Genomic DNA, 17,433 nt, shown 5'->3' with positions numbered 1-17,433 from the left:
TCTCTCTCTTTCTCTCTCTCTCTCTGCTCTGGTAGAGATAAAATCAGACACAGTCTCATCAATGGGCTTAAGACATATTTTTAGTTTTTACATAAGACAAATTCAGAGATACACACACTAGATTGACATGAGTTACAGAAACAGTCAGGGGTTTTGTTTTCATGTGTATAGAAACTGCTGATTTTAAGCAGAAAGGTTCTGTTGTGGAAATACGATTCATGTTTTATAGATTGCATATCTGTTTTGTTTTTTTTGTTTTATGATTCGTGCCTCTTGTACAAAAATGTGCCTTTATATGGATGCACAAAGGGTGGATAGGAGATTGCTGGAGGTTAGGCATACAGATATGCATCTCTGTATAGAACATTGGAGTAGGATTTTTACCACAAGATACGACATAATGTGAAACCCTAGAAAATGTAGAATTTTCATGTTTTATATTTTTTTACTGTTAGACAGACATGTACTGAGTACTGTAACAGAAGAACAAGCAGGGCGCCTCTGAGTGTATTATCAATTGTATAGTGTGGAATAGAGCAATAACTTGCATACCATGAAGTTGTAGATGATAAACTTTACAGAAGATAATGGAGTAATCTGTGCTTTGCCTTTAGTCCTCCAGATCTCCACCGATCCATACAAAATACAGGAAAACAGCAAACATAGTGTAATACTGCAAAAATCACAGCAATATCACCAGGTTCCCCACAATACTATGGGGTATATGGGATAACTATCCCAAAATAGTAATAGGACACCACCACGAGTGCACAAAATAAATATTAAAATCTGCGTACCAGATATAGTGATATATTCCACTTCTGAAGGGTATTAAAACATGTGTAACACCAATGTCTTCACGATCACAACCTCATCCATATGGCGAAAATGCATAAGATTGAAAAAAGGAAGGATATTTTGGTATGCATAAAAAATTCCCGTCATCGCAAGTTTCTTCGCAGTGACCAGGCAGTGAAAAGGTACATGTTATGCTCCTGATGAAGTCTTGATTGTTACAAGACGAAACGCGTTGAGCTGTATCCAGTGTATTACCCAATACCTCATGTGAGTGCTTTTATTATATTTTATTAAACATTTTTTATGCATACCAAAATATCCTTCCTTTTTTCAATCTTATGCATTTTCGCCATATGGATGAGGTTGTGATCGTGAAGACATTGGTGTTACACATGTTTTAATACCCTTCAGAAGTGGAATATATCACTATATCTGGTACGCAGATTTTAATATTTATTTTGTGTACCCGTGGTGGTGTCCTATTACTATTTTGGGATAGTTATCCCATATACCCCATAGTATTGTGGGGAACCTGGTGATATTGCTGTGATTTTTGCAGTATTATACTATGTTTGCTGTTTTCCTGTATTTTGTATGGATCGGTGGAGATCTGGAGGACTAAAGGCAAAGCACAGATTACTCCATTATCTTCTGTAAAGTTTATCATCTACAACTTCATGGTATGCAAGTTATTGCTCTATTCCACACTATACAATTGATAATACACTCAGAGGCGCCCTGCTTGTTCTTCTGTTACAGCAATCCATCCTGTCCGGATTAACCATCTGGTTTCAGGCTATCGAGGCTGCCACTCTTACAAGAGTCAAGTGTTTTTTATGCATTGTGGATTTGGGACTGAATTTTCATATATATTGTATGTATATCTTTTTATATATATAATCTTTCCACCTCATTTATTTGAAGTGGTTACGCTGTGGTGATCAGCGCCAGTTATATCTCTATTTGTGTTTATATGTACTGAGTACTGTTATATTTGAAGAAAGTGTTATAGAAATAGACCCCTTTGTCTTCCTCACTTAGTTAAGTAGCTGAATGTGAGATACTGAGAATGACATGTGAGTTGGCACAGGGAAAATCGATTGATATACATTGGTCTTCAGCATTTTTCTAGTCTAGGGGGCGATGTTGAGGTGACTGAGAAATCGTTTTATAGCAATACAGCACATGATTAGGACACTACATAGAGGACTTTATACAGTGACACAGTTACCAACTGAAGTAGCTGCTAGTAAAGTCCACACTTACACACACGACCATACATGGCTGTCACACCAGGGCGAACATAGCTGTCAAATAGACAGCAGGGTTTTATGTGACAGCTAACAAATCTATGTTTTGTTTTGTTTTTCGTTGTATTGTTTTAGTTTTAAAGAGTGAACACACACACACAAACATGCACACATACACATATTGGTGAATATATGAAGATTTGTGTTACCTGAGGAATAAACTGTCTGGAAGGTGAAGAGATTTGGTGAGGAGTCTGGTGGACTCTGGAAAGATGGACAAGGTAAACTAATAGAGCCATCCCATATCCCTCCTGCTGATGGGTTTTCCCCCAGATAAAACAAATCCACGTCATCCGATTACCACCATGCAGGATCCTCAAGTATACAGTGGTGTACTAATGAAATATGTCTGGGTAAAGGTGTATTGAAATGTGTCTAATGTATTATTACTGTGTCATACTCAAAGCTTTTGTTATTAAATGTGATAGTCCTAGAGTTATAATAGATGATAGGGGTATTCATGTTATTTAATAACAGATGTATAATGTATGAGTAGTAGTAACAAATCACATACTTTCAATTAGCCATAAACCAGTGTGAACATAAAGTAGTGGTACTCGGTAGAACGAATTGAATAGAATAAGAGTTGGAACTTGATTGAAGTGACTGATAGCTTCGGCCACTAGTCCTTTCCCGCCACCAAAAGATCACTCCTGGGCAGACTCTTAACCTGTCAGTTTTTAAATGTACTTGACCCCTCGTGAGATGAGATTGTAACTGGGAGGCTACGTTAGACCTTCAGAGAAGGTAAATAGTGAGACAGCAACCGAGAACGTCCAAAACACTGTTTCCTGAAAAGTCACACTAACTGTCAGGATGTTGGATCGGGAGAGTAAGTTGTGGAGCAGTAATTTCTTAGGCTCAGGTTATTTGACAGACAGGTACCAGGTGTAGGCTACCAGCATCACGGCTTCAAGGGTAGCAGAGGCACACTGGTGCCCATTCCACACACTGCAGAGGGGCCAACACTCAGAGAAGGGTCCAAGGACAATCATGAGTCTGTTTTGGAAGGCCCCAATGCAGTTAGTAGCACCTGAGCCAAAGGCTAAGACAGTTGTCCAGCATGAAGTCGTAGTTTTTCCGGTTTTGTGTTCTCTCATTTCATTCTCTTCTCAGGACGGTTAATTCTTTTGATTATTAGCAGGTGACAGAGGCTGGTTCAGGTAATGATAAGGAGGTATTGGGGACGAAGGAGAAGTTAGTAGCATAATCGGTCCAGCCAATTACTCTATTCAATTCAGAGGTAAAGGAAAATCTGGAAACCTTGGAGCTTGGAGAAAGTGCGAGGGGCTATTGTCTGAGTAGCATTACATCTGTAAGTACGGCACCAGCGATGCCAGTCCAGTAATATTCAGACTTGGGCAGGCATCCTTGAGAATGATTATCATTCTTGGGAGGGTAAGGTTTTAGACCAAACAAAATGCTGGGCGTGCTCACACGTGCTTCAGTGATTATATCAAGTAGGATTAGTTCTCTTTCCACTAAATATTCTTGAGGTACCAAATTATGGGTGGGAGGTCACTAGGGGAAAAGTACAACACCTAGGTCCCTTAGTCTGGAGTCTCCCAATATTAAACCAGAGTATTGGGAGACTGGGAAGAATGAACAGACAATAGCCCGCCCACAAGTGTTGATGAAAAGAACTGATAACATTATTAGAAGTGTGTATATTAACGCAAGCTGAAGGAGATTGTATATGACATTATTGATAGACATAGGATGATGCTATTGATGAACATGAAGTTTTTAAATGTATTCTGAGCTTAAAGACATGCGATGGACAGATGAACCTGTTAAACTTGAAGAACTGTAGTAGAGTATTCTGTATAGCTGATACATGTCCTGCTGTACCTTGTACCTTTCCAAATAATGTATTAAGTGTTTTATTGCACCCTTGAAGGGCATACAAAAGGTTATCTCCAAGCTCCAGAAGTGTACGGTTTATAGTAAAAGAAGAAGTCGTTTAGAGGATTAAGACTCTCTCTTATGATAACTTGTTTAGATCTACAAACAGCGTGGTCATACACCAAGGGGGACTTGTATTACATAACAATGAAACGTGGTACTTAGATCCTGCATATAACATCTTTAAGGTGATAGTTTATTGTACTATCAAAGGGTGGAACTGTCGAAGTCGTATAATTGGATGAACAAAAGTATATTGGTTGATATCATCTTATTGGGTGATTGCACTCAGTATGCCACGCTACACGTGGCATATTGCGATCGCTCGGTAAAATACGCACGCACACACTCGCATGACAGCATTCAGTTATTTATGTAATTCATATTCATATTGGTTCCATCACACTGTAATTTATGAGCAGATAGTATGTGGTTTATTATTAGTCTATATATATATATATATATATATAATATGATTATATGTACATTTTAGTGTTATTAAAGGTTTAGGTTATAGGAAAGGTGTCATGATATCATATTGATCCCCTAATCATCAGCAGCTGTCCGGTGCAGTCGGCGAAGAGATGGCACATTGCATACTTTAGTTATTGATATTAGAGAATAATCATTTGTATGATGCTGGCTATGAAAGGAGCAGACCCCCTGGAGAGACGACCCCCACCTTTGGATTCCTTAGATTAAATCATCCTATGACCTGTTTACCCTGGAGTCACCCAACGTCTGGACCTATAGAAACAAACTACGTCATCTCTATTGTTCTCTGTAACACTGAATGTGTATATATGATCATAGCTGCACACCCAGCCTCAGTCAACTCTGACACAGTATTCTAAGCAGATATAATGTCCATTGGGTCCCGTGGTTAGCGCAGTGAGCGCATGCGATAGCAGTGGTATGTATGTATCTTTTGGTATTGGCTGTGCTGTACTGTACTGTATCATAATATAATAATGTATTGAATTGTTGACTATTTACATCTGCTAAAATAAATCACTTTGTGCGTTAGAAACACAATACAATCGCCTATGCAATGCTTATTTGAAAACGATAAAATTACTTTAATAATTTGGGGGCTTGTGAGTTTAGGAGGTTACGTTATCTGAAGGTACGCAACGCTTTTAAAGGCATGTTCCAAAGTGGCATCATTAAGTTGGTCTCGAGCAAAGTCCAACAAAGGAAACAAAATTGGTATTGCGGACCAGTCCGTATCCTCAATGACAGGCGGGGTGGGCTCATCTGCGACATCACCGACCAATGCTAGTTTGTACTGTCCATGTTTCCCCGCAGGTGGATGCTTTTGTGGAACTCCTGCTGTGACTCCCAGGATGGCATTCCGGTTTGCGGTTCCCAAAGATCGATGTCCAGATGTTGTGGATTCTTAGGCGGTTCCTTTAAGACCGGGCTTCCGACCGTTGCATCAGTTGCCGGCATGTCCGGCCGGATCCGCTCACCGAGGACATCATTAAACAGTGTTAAGTCTAGCCCCAAAATGAGTGGATATGGGAGTTTAGGTGCTATGGCAGCTACCACCATAACAGTTTTGTCTTTGAGTGTGACTGGTAGTATTGTTCTTTCATACTCCTCTGTTGTGCCATGTATGCAAAGAACTTTCACTTTGGGCAACCGAGAAGTTATGGTTTCGGGTAAAGCAGAGAGTTCACTCCCCGAGTCAACCAAGGCCAGAACAAGGTTTTGGTTGATTAGCATAGTCACCCGGAACAAACAAGGACTTCCTGATGTGGGACTCATGGTAAAACAGCTTGGAAATGCAGGTCCAATATGTGCTACAGAACAGTCCATGGGTTCCTGTAGTTTAGGACACTCTGCCTTAAAGTGGCCTGGCTCACCACATTCAAAACACTTCAGATTAGACAGCTTTGCACCTGGTCCTCTGTCCGTAGCAGTTTTGCCATTGGGCCCTGTGGCAAGGATTGTCAAACCTGGCTTTTGGCGTGGCAGCGGCTTTGGCACAAATGCAGGTTCTTTAGTCATTTGCTGTAGTGCACAAAACCTTTCTACTACGGTGGCAAGCGCTTCATAAGTTTGTGGGTCTGATTGCAGAAACCACCTTTGCAAATCGCGGTTCAGCCCCCGGATGCAGTGATCTATCGCCAGAACTTCAATAATCCGAGAAGGCGAATTCTCCTCAGGCTGCAGCCATTTCTTTAAAATTTTAGAAAGCTCAACCACTTGCGCTCTGACCGGTTTTTCTTTATCATAGCGCCATTGGTGATAGCGCTGGCATCGGCCTGGCCCGCAAACTCCAATGCGAGCCAATATCTCAGACTTTAGACACAGATAATCAGAGGCCCGTTGCTCATCTAGATCCATATAAGCTATTGCGCCAGTCTCTCAGCCCAATCTTTAGGAGGCCATTTTGCCCTTTTTGCAAGTCTCTCGAAAGACACCAGATATGCTTTTACGTCATCAGATGGTGACATTTTCTGGAGAACAGGACCAGGTGGTTCATTTCTGTCATGCCTCACCTGGCTTAACTCTTCTCTTAAGAGCCTTGTGTTTTCCACCTGTGCCTTGGCGACTTGTAGCATCTGAGCTTGCTGCTGTTGCTGCGCAGCGGCCACATTCACGAGAATTCTCGGTACTTCCTCCATGTTGACGTCTGCGCGGGTTGGGTAGCGGAAACTTGCTTCCCGGAGCATCCCTCTCCTGACACCGCTTGTGGCAAGAGCCCGCTACTGCAGAAGCCCACGCGTACAACTTCTTCCTTTTTATGGTTCTTTATTGTCAGGATGATGTTTTGACACCGTATACTTGCCCAGCAATTATGGAGACCCTCAATGCTTACTATGCATAGTCCAGCTCTCTGTCCAGATCAGCCAGCTAGCCCAGCGTTGATCTCCCTGAACAATGAAACAAGCAGAGTTTTATACCTGACACTCCTCCCACAGGCCTAGCTTGATGGACAGGTGACACACCCACCTTCTCTTTAAAAGGAAACGCCCATCCCTGGCTCTGTTTAGACTATCAGACCCACCCTGTCTGTTTGCTGAGAGGAAGCAGCTTTTAAATCATGTAAGTAAACCAATTTTAAACTACACATATGTTTTTACCTGGTTTAATCTCCACCTAGGTACATAACTGTGCCAATGTTTTACTCTACTTCCCTGCTTTCTCTGCATATTGCCAGCTAAATGCCTCCTTTTGTTACAGTAGCAGAATATATTCAAGCGAAATAATAATAAGTACAGCCGTTACTTATCGCAGGTATCTGGATCCAGTGTACAGTCATTCAGGTCTGAATTCTGTGGTCAAGGTGACTGAACACTAGGTGAGGAGCTGCTGCTTATATGCACAGAGATACAGTAAACAATGCAGATGGTATAGCTTGCTTCTATTGGTCCAGGTTTCAGGAAGGCCCAGGGGGTTGTCGATCATTGGCTATTTCAACCTAAAGAATCCAAAGGTGGGGGTCATCTCTCCAGGGGATATGCTCTGATCTTCCCGCCAAGATTCATAGTCCTTAATAGTCCATAATTCCCTAACATTAATAACTTGCGTATGCACTCTGCGATCCCTTCGCAGAGTGAACCGGACAGTCGCAAATGTAAAGGGGATTATATAATATGATACCACACATGACATGATTCCTTCAACCTGTACCATATGTTTTACTGATATGTGTATAACTTATAATATTACACATTAACACACTATATTTCGACATAAATAACTATGTGTTGCAACTACCATTAATGTGTACTATTTTACAAACGTGTGTGTTGGTGCGAATGTATGTAAAAGCGTAAATACTGTTGTTGCCACGTGTTGCGGCTGCGTACGCCCTTCCACGCTGTAGCGTGCCATACGCATCTTTTCAGACAAAGACAACCAAGTTTGCTCGATTTTAATTAAAATGACTTTATCCAATTTGCTGACTTCGACAGAGCGGTCCTCCCTTAAGGGGGCTGCTTTAGAACGTCCCCCATGGTAGCAGTGTCCCCAGATAGGATGAAAGAGAAAAGAGGATTTTTATACTTACAATAAATCAGTTACTCTGATTCCATCTGGGGGACACTGCGTTCCCTCCTTCTTCTCCACTGCTGTTGGTCTCTGGGTGGTTGACTCCCCTTCCTTGGGGCTTTATACTTAAACTGAAGAGGCTACAGGGGATTTTGCAGAGGGGAGGGGTTTGTCAGCATGATAACTAGTTAACTTGTTAATGTAAGTGCCAAACTCCACTCCCCTCACACAACCCCATGGTAGCAGTGTCCCCCAGATGGAATCAGAGAAACGGATTTATCGTAAGAATAAAAATCCTCTTTTTTTTTTTTATTGTGCAGGATTTGGACCTTAGAGTTTACCAAACACCTTTGACCAGAAATATGATACAAGTGGTCACACCCACTATGTGTCATATGGTCCATTCTCAGAGGGGCAAATGTTCCCGCTGAAACCACCCCCCCCCCCCCCCCTCAGTCCAGCCTGCCCCTGTCCATGCTTCAAGAATATGCAGAATGTACAGTTCATTTCTATCAAGTCCACCTTTTAACTGTCTTTGAACAGTATTACACAACCATGACGCCATTTGTGTATAGTTATTTCACACCCATACTCCAACAAGTGTGGTGTTAAAGGGTGAAAATGTTTAGTTTGGATTGAAAGTGTGAAATAAGTCCTCAAACTAATAAAAAGTCCCTTGGTGCTGTATGAACTATTCAGAAAATAAGAAAGAATATAGTGTTTAATATTTTTACAGTGAACTATAGTTCGCAGTGTATAATCAAATTCTCACCTATTTATAGGTGTCCTTGAAAGGAACAAATATGCTGATTAGATGATCTAATGCATTTATGATCATACATAACATAAAATTATACGATTATTTACCATAAAATTGTAGTTTGCTAATGTATAGACATTAATACATTTCAATACAGCTCTTTTGAACTGCCATTATACTATTGCACTAGTCTGTTCTAGAGACTGATTTATGGCAGGAACAGTTTTCTTTGAAATTAGACAAAACTGAAGTAATTCTAGTCATGTGTTTAATGATTTGTATAGGAGTCAAACCTATTAGAATTGAAGAGGCACAAGTAGCCGACATAACATCTGTGAATGTTAAACCTCGCTTGAGGTATATTTGAAATGTGACCATTTACATTTATTGATTGGCTTCAAGTGCCACTCACTCTCTCCTCAACCCCTTGCAATTGAGCTTTGGCCCTCTACACGTAATAGAGAATGTTAGTGACCAGTGATCTACTAAGTCAAAGAATCACCTCTCACTACTCTTCCTCCTCGACCTCTCTGCCGCATTTGATTCAGTCAACACCATTCACTCCTTTGGCCTTTGATGCACTGTGGTCTCCTTGTTCACCTCCTACCTTTCTGAACGCTGCTGGAGTAGGCCTTTGATTACCGTATTTCCCCATGTATAAGACGCACCTTTTCCCCCCAAATTTTGGGTCTAAAAAAAAGGTGCGTCTTATACACTGCAAGTCTTACTTACCTCAATGAAGAAGTCGGCACCTGGATGTGAGAGAGGAGAGAGGAGTCCTCGCTGGCTGTATGGAATAGCGTGTCCCCGCTGGCAGGAGCCATCCCTATGCGAGCTTTAACCCAGCGATTAAGAGGAGCAGTGGGGGTAACTTGCACTAGAGGCTCCAGTGATGAGGTGCTGACTCCGATCGATCCGGGTGAACCGGAAGTCCCGCCGCGTAATCGGAAGTAGCGGGTCCGCCTGGCTGTTCCAACTCCATCCCCTGGTCTCCACCGGAAACAGGCCACAATTGCCGTGATAGGCACTCTGAGAGGTAAGGCACTCAGCTAGGAGCCACCAGGGCCAGGGGGGACTCTCAGAAGGCGGGGGCACTCGGGAATCTGGAAACCGCCAGGAGGGCAGCATGCTCAGAGCATCAGATGGCGCGGGACGTCCAGCCGGCAGTGGGAGACCCCAGTCATCTCAGGAAGCTTTTTTTTTCATTTTGGGCCCCAAAATTAAGGTGCGTCTTATACATGGGTGCGTCTTATTCTTGGGGAAATACGGTAATGTTTGAAAAGGATTTTCCTGACCTCTTCTGTATGCGGTGTGTGCTTCACCTATCTGTTTGGTTTGTGGTGCGAGGTGTGTGTGTGTGTGTAGATAAAAAGAATGTGTAAATAATGTGAAATTAATAAATAAAAGGTAAGAATCAACTAAACTGTTAGGCATGTTATGCATCCACATGTCATATGCTGGCAGAATGCAGAGCCATCATGCAGGTACTCACTACAGAGAGCTCAGATCTGGGGCTTGTTTTGGTCTCCTGGCCAAATAACCATACCCACCAATGCAGGATGGTATTGTGAAGCAGTATTACCCTCTAATGGAGCTTCAAGGTATGTATAGGGGGATTAGGCCATATTCTTCTTGAGATGCTCAGGAGCTACTGTAAAATACAGTCATACTAGATACCCCACCATCTAGAAGTATACTATACAATTTTTTGGATGATAAAATATAATACATCAAATAGAAGTGAATTTAATAACTATGACAATAATGTAAATTCAAAAATCAGAGTACTTCAAAGGATAACTTGTAATTTTTCATATGTCTGAAAATAATAATAAAGTTCGTTATTCTCTCTCTCTTTTAAGTCTCATTTGTTAAGTGGCACAGTCATTTCAAGAATCAAATTCACAGCAGCCCCAGTGAAATATGAACAGACAAGGATTCATCCTCCGTTGTGCAGCAGTGCCTACTTCATTAATAAGGGCTCTCCTCTTCCCAATAAATAAAACACATCTTCTCGCAGTAGAGTATTGCTGCTTGCTAGACCACCCCTATTAACAGCCACTTACCAGCAGTAGTTAGAGAAATTGTTGTATGTGGCCAAGGCACAATTAAAAGGGAAACGTTGCACAGATATACACATATGCATAATCAACCGACTTATACAACATGATTTGTTACATGGTATATTAAAGCATAATGACTCTACATTAACTCCATATTTTCAAATATCCTTTATTTGTAAGTCTATTGAATGACATTCATGGCAAATTATGGGAAAAAGTAAAAACACCCCAAAACAAAATGCAAAAATACCCATAACCAATATTAACCAAATGTTTGCTTTCACTTTGTAATCTGTACTAGAAAATAACAGATAAAGTTATAATGGTTGCTGTGGATTACAGCAACTTGTATGTATGTATGTATGTATGTATGTATGATAAATAAATTACATGAACATGCAAAGCCATGTTAGTCCATTATTGTTGAAAAGTCTTTATGAAGAGATGCATCTGCTACTGCTCTTAGTATGCTAATGGTGTCTTCTGGCAGGCTTCTAGAAAGATGTAACTTGCCTACAACACAATAAAAAGATATTTTGTATTTTATAGCACAAATAATAAATAAATAATAAATGTATAAAACCATTTTGGGTATCACAATGGGAAATTCAAGGGTACCCAACAAGGCCAATTGGTTACTGGGAGCATTTTTTGTACACATTACATGAAGAACAAACTACAAAGACCAGACATTATGGATAAACAAATATACAGATAAGATGTTAATGCAGAATAGCAGGAACATATTTTAATATTTGTACTAATTTCAAAGAGGTTTATTGCAACACATATCTCCACTAGTAGTAGTCATAAAAAACATGCTTCAATAGTATGATACTAAACATTAAGAGGAATTGTACCTCTGATGTAGATTATCGGGTACAATCCACTCTTCTGATAAAAAGTTTGTTTTTTTTGTTATAGAAAAGCTAAAACTTTCCAGTTTTGTAGAAAATTAAATTCAAACTGACAAGGTTTTAAATAAAGATTAACTGCCCACTTCCAAAAACAGTTTTGGATATAATTTTAGTTCCGGTTCTATAAAGACCACACAAAAGTAGACAACCCGATTCACAATAACTAAACTTAAGTATGTAACCAATAAAAATCCTAGATTTACTGAGAAACCAAGTTTTAATTTTTACTAAGGCAAAAAAAACCCCATAAAAAACAGTTGCCATTTTGTTTACCTGCAATACCCCTCACATAAGTAGTGCATTTACTATTAATGTAGTATTAATCTAGTATTCTTTACTGTGTATATGACATTTCATTACATTATTTTATTGTATAGAAATAGAGTAACATGACTTTTACACTTTTAAGTCACATCTACTCTATCGCTTGGCACAAATAGTACCGCTTTTGCGTTGGATGCACCTTGATATATGTTCGACTTACACATGTAAGTATGTTGTTGTTTTTTTTCATATTTTTTTTTTTATTTATACGCATATGTACAGAGAGCAAAGGTGCCGACTCTAAATTAGGCCCTTAATGTTCGATTTACTACATAAAAAAATTAAATAAAATGTATACACTTTAAATTGTAGAACCCCTGTCAAATGCATATAATTGGGATTTATGAAGAAATGGTTCATTACTTAAATAAATAGAGCAGGTTGACTGACAAAGTTTAAATAACTAAAGATGTTTGGTGGTGCAAAGAATAAACTTTGTTTTTAGTCTTTCCATAATCATTTCTAAATATGTAATGCAATATACTAAATTACAATTATACCATTCAATCTTAAGTTGGATCTGTTATGTTTATGTGAATCTTAGCTACTACATTCCCTGATTTTGTCGCTTTTGGTTTAAACCTTTACTGCATTTTAATAGATATTTGTGATCCTTACAAGGAAAGACAGGGCAATTCACTACTTACAATAGTGAAGGGGGCCAAGCAAGGTCTTGTACATTGCCTTGTGATAAGACAGCTTTGTGATAAACGCATGACAACTGAGCCATTGTGCTGATTCAAAAGGGATTTGCCCGGTTGCATCTTTGGCACCAAGAGTCATATCTGCAAACCAAAAAATATTTTTTATTACATATGAAGACTTCTTGAGTAAGAATGCCAAAATACATTTATAAATTAAATAATTAAAGTTGTATTTTATAAATATGTGTGATGCAGTCCAGTAGCAATCTTATTGATTATGAACTGTTCTGACATTGTTAGAAAGACAAGAATTAGAATTAATCATCCTCTGCAATTCAGTTCCTCAATTCCAGCCTTTAAATTCCTCCAACAGGACATGATTTGGAGATGTTGTGAAAAAATTAGACCAACATATAGCACTCTATGAAAGGGGATTTTAAACATGTTCTTGGCTATTACTTTTATTTTGATTCATTTAAAATAAAATTCTGGAATGATGTGGAGATGTCCCCGGAGAAGACCCCCGCCATCACTGTGCCCCCGGAGCTGGTGCCCAAGAAGCGGGCGAAGATGCCCGCTACCGCCGTGTCCCTGGAGGGACAGAAGACGCCCCTGATTCCGGTGCCCAGCAAGAGGGTGAAAAAAGAAGAAAGAAGTTACTTACCCGTCCAGGGCTGGTAAGTATGGCTTCATCTTTGCAGGTTCTGGCCGCGGAGGAAGGATGAGCCAATCAGGGCTCATCTTTCCCCGCTGGCCAATCAGCGGCCTGATACACGAGCCAATCGCGGCTCGCGCCCGGCCGTTCAAAAGATTGGCGCCGATGCGAGCCAATCGGCGCTCGCGCCGGCTGATGACGGGCGGCGCCATTTTGCCAGAAGGAGTTCGGCGGAGCAGAGAGAAGGACGTCGGGGGACGTCCGGAGCGGCGAGTCAAGGACCGAAGACATCTAGCAACAGGACTCCGGAAGTGGCAGGGAGCCTGTCACTCACCGGACTGTGAGCGTCATTTCCCGTGTGTTCAGGAACCGTGGCCGTCCGCCATCCTGAGGGTCTGCGCATGTGCAGCCCTTATCAAACCTTCAGTACCTGTTGCTTTTAATTGATTGGATGATCAGGCAACCCTCCCTATTTAAACCACCTGTGATCATTACCTGGTTGCCTGATCTTGGAGTCTCATTCCCCATGAGCCTCTGAAGGTGTTCCTCGTGTATTCAGCTCCTGCTGATTCCTGTTTACTGCTATTGTGGTTTCCAGACCACTTCAACTCTACTGTGTTCCTCGTGCCTGCACTCAGCTGATTCCTATCTGCTATTACTAACGGACTCCGGTTAGTTTCAACTCTTCTGTGTTCATCGTGCCTGCACTCAGCTGATTCCTATCCGCTGCCTCCGTTACTACTACAGAGCTCCTGTTCGTTTCAACTCTTCTGTGTTCATCGTGCCTGCACTCAGCTGATTCCTATCCGCTGCCTCCGTTACTACTACAGAGCTCCTGTTCGTTTCAACTCTTCTGTGTTCATCGTGCCTGCACTCAGCTGATTCCTATCCGCTGCCTCCGCTACTACTACAGAGCCTCTGTTTGTTTCAACTGTCCTGTGTTCATCGTGCCTGCACTCAGCTGATTCCTATCCGCTGCCTCCGTTACTACTACAGAGTTCCTGATCGTCTCAACTCTCCTGGGTTTATCGTGTCAGCTCTCCGCTGCCTCCGTTACTACTACAGGGTTCCAGACCGCCTCTACTCTCCCGTGTTCAGCGTGCCTTCTCTCCGCTGCCTCCACCACTACTACTGGATACCAGACAGCCTCAACTCTCCCGTGTTCTTCATGTTTCCAGTTCCACTTACTACTGCTTCCTTGATTCTGGATTACCTGCCGTGCGCTGCACCAACCTGATTACCGCTTCCACCCTCCAGTGGTCTCTCCTCCTGCCGGCCTTCAGCCGTTCAGGTATCCCTGCACATCTCTCTGACAGCCTGCTCTCCGCGGTATGCATCCTTTCCATTGACTTTGCTTTTGTATTGCATATCCATCTGGACTGAGTTGTGTTCTCCTCCGGAGCCTCCTATCCACTGAAGCTATTGTTACCATTGACTTTGTTTCCTATTGCCTGGATAGCTATTGTGACTTTGTATACTTCAAGCAGTGCTTGTCAGTTATCGTTGTATTGTGGATATTATCGTGGGATCAAGTTCTGTGAGCCCCGTGTATACTCTGCTTTACATTCATCTCCTCGTGCCCCTCCTCACATATATATAGCAGTGGTACAATTTGCTGCCGCAGACCACTGACTTCCCTGTTACCTACTTCACCTGGATTCCATTCCTTCACTATAGACAGCGGTACAACTTGCTATACGCAACCCGCTGACTCTCACTACCTCCTCGCTACTCCTGGACATTCCTCCTCATTATAGCAGTGGTACAACTTGCTATACGCAGACCACTGACTTTCCTCACGTTTCCTTGTCCATCTGGTTCCTCGTGTACATTCATCTACTCATTACCAGTTGCTGCTAGTCATAGACTTTCCTCGAGCATTCTCTCACCATCTGCTGTTTCTCCTGTTCCGTTGTCACCCTGCTACCAGAGACCCATAGTACCAACTATATTACTCTGGTAAGTCCATCATCTGGTGATATCCTGGGCAAAGACTCCTAGTGCCCGTGACAGAGCCCTTGTAAGGGCTAGGAGCGCCCCCGCCCCCAGAAGACCCGCGCCGACGGCTGGAGGGTCTGGAAGACCCGAAGAAAGAAGACGAAGACGGCGTGGAAAGCTGAGAGTCCTGCGCAGAGCAGGTAAGTAGCCTCAGCATTAAGTCGGGCACTAGGCCCGTGGCCACGGTCGGGCACAAGGCCCGTGCAACATTGTATTAGGGGCACAAGGCCCAGGGAACTGGGCTCTAGGCCCTTATGCAGTAGTGTGCCATTAGGCCACAAAGTTGTTAAAAGGGGACAAGCCCCTGTTAGTAGATAGAGAGGGGGAGGCTCAGAGCCCCCAGGTGCAAGGACACAAGGCCCTTAGTTAGGTAGTGGCCTAGAGGCCATAGGAAAGGCCACAGGGCCTTGGCAGGGGCTGGTAGCCCGTAGGCTGAAAAGGGCACAAGGCCCTTAGTTAGATAGGAAGGCCACAAGGCCTAAGTAGGCAGTGGCTAGTGCCCCTAGGTAGCAGGGCACAAGGCCCTAGTAAGTGGGCTCAGAGCCCTGAGTTAGAGAGGGGGCTACAGCCCGTAAGTAGAGCTCAAGGCTCTGTGAGTAGCTGGGCGAAGGCCCGTCATGTGAAGGGCAGAAGGCCCTGGTGGTGTGTTAGAGGCGTGAGAGCCTTGTGAGTATAGGCGCGGTCCTGTGTGAGATGAGCACACGGAGTTAGGTGGTACAGTAGAGCGGAGGCTCCTGTGGGTGCTGTAGCAACGGGCTGGTTGGCTAGCAGCGGTGTGTTCTGGTGAGTAGCGTACAAAGTACTGTATTACTATATTCTGTCTGTGCGTCGAGTATTGTCTGTATTACTGTATCTTTGGGTGTGCTACATAATTGTGTCCAGGGGCAAGACGTCAGGCCCCCATTAAAGGTAGGCTCTTGTTCCCTGTGTTTTCCTGTACTAACCCGTGCTGTGGGGACAAGTGTAGTTACCAGCTTACACATAGTCAGGGAAGAACATACATAGTTTTCCCGTCCCTTAGGTCCCTGGGGTCACACTGGTTTCCAGAGGGGGTGGAGTCAGTGGCAGTGCAATACAGCTCAACGCAATTCCAGGGGGTGTCCCGTGGTTCTGGTTGAGTGTCCCAGTCCTCAGTTCCGTGCAGGTTCCCTGGCGGTTCCGGAGTGGGATACGTGTTCGATATCTGGGTGCAGGCAGTCGGGCGGTTCAGTTTCGATCGGCTGTTCCGGGCGGCAGTCTGTACGCAGGTCAGTGTGCTGTTCCAGTGAGCCTCAGTCGGGCCTGGTGCAGCCGGTCCTTAGGATCCGTGGGTGACCCCATAGCAAGAAGGCAGCTTCTTGGTACGGCCTGGGTGAGGGGGTTAGGAACCGCCCTCCGGTTTAGTCCGTGAACACTGGCTGGTGTTCCCCGTAGTGGTTAGTGAGCAGTTCCGTTAGTGCACCACACCTAGTTAGTCATAGTTGTTTGACTTAGTTGCATTGCCGACCATTAGAGCGTTTTTAGGGTCGGGTCGCTGTTGTAGTCAGTTTAGTTTTGTGGGTGGCCATCTTAGTCTCACTGAGAGTGCAGAGGGAGGCTGTGTGTTCCTTGTCATCCGCAGGTTTAGGGGAGGTGCAGGAGAATCGAATCGGAAGTAGGAGTGTCCCGGTAAGTATCACGCTCGATTCCCTCTTTCGGTTAGGCCCTCACCGGGTAGTGTGCGAGGTTCTTGAGGCGGGACTAGTCCTGGTCTCAAGTGCCTGTAGTCCCCCGTGCCTTGGCAAGAGCAAAGTGAGGAGGCGTCAAGGGGGCTTCGACTGAGAGTGTCCTTGTTCATTGCCGTATTCTCGGACAGCCCTTACCTGGTAGGCACGGCCGTAATCTCTGTCTCTTTCTTAGAGGGACGTGGTTGAAGGTGACAAGGGTTGCGGCTGCGGATCTGCTGGGATGGGGTCGCAGCTGGGATATCGGAGGCGGACTGGAGGTGACCATCGTTTACAAGGCAAGTTCTTTTGTGTTGCGTCTGTCCTGTTTCCCCGCAGGCGCTACAATGACAAAGTGGTCATGTTATGCATTTA

General features: G+C 43.2%; 1 protein-coding gene across 2 annotated transcripts in view; it reads right to left on the bottom strand.

Annotated features, from left to right (window-relative positions):
- Nucleotides 1-10,987: 10,987 nt before the first annotated feature.
- Nucleotides 10,988-17,433, bottom strand: part of TERT (telomerase reverse transcriptase) — a 69,957-nt gene continuing 63,511 nt past the window's right edge. Inside the window, exons 15-16 of one of the 2 annotated variants that reach the window (XM_075212673.1) lie at nt 12,727-12,864; nt 10,988-11,351 (exon numbers count right to left, since the gene is read on the bottom strand). In XM_075212673.1, the coding sequence (XP_075068774.1) occupies nt 11,248-11,351; nt 12,727-12,864 (242 nt within the window). In that variant the 3' untranslated portion in view covers nt 10,988-11,247. Of the gene's footprint in view, nt 11,352-12,726; nt 12,865-17,252; nt 17,401-17,433 lie in introns of those variants that run through there. The other variant, XM_075212674.1, reaches the window with a different exon arrangement.

This window comes from Mixophyes fleayi, chromosome 5 (assembly GCF_038048845.1).
Source record: "Mixophyes fleayi isolate aMixFle1 chromosome 5, aMixFle1.hap1, whole genome shotgun sequence".
Classification (NCBI taxonomy): Eukaryota; Metazoa; Chordata; class Amphibia; order Anura; family Limnodynastidae; genus Mixophyes; species Mixophyes fleayi.
The sequence above is the reverse complement of the archived record's forward strand: the minus strand, read 5'-3'. Positions and strand labels throughout refer to the sequence as shown.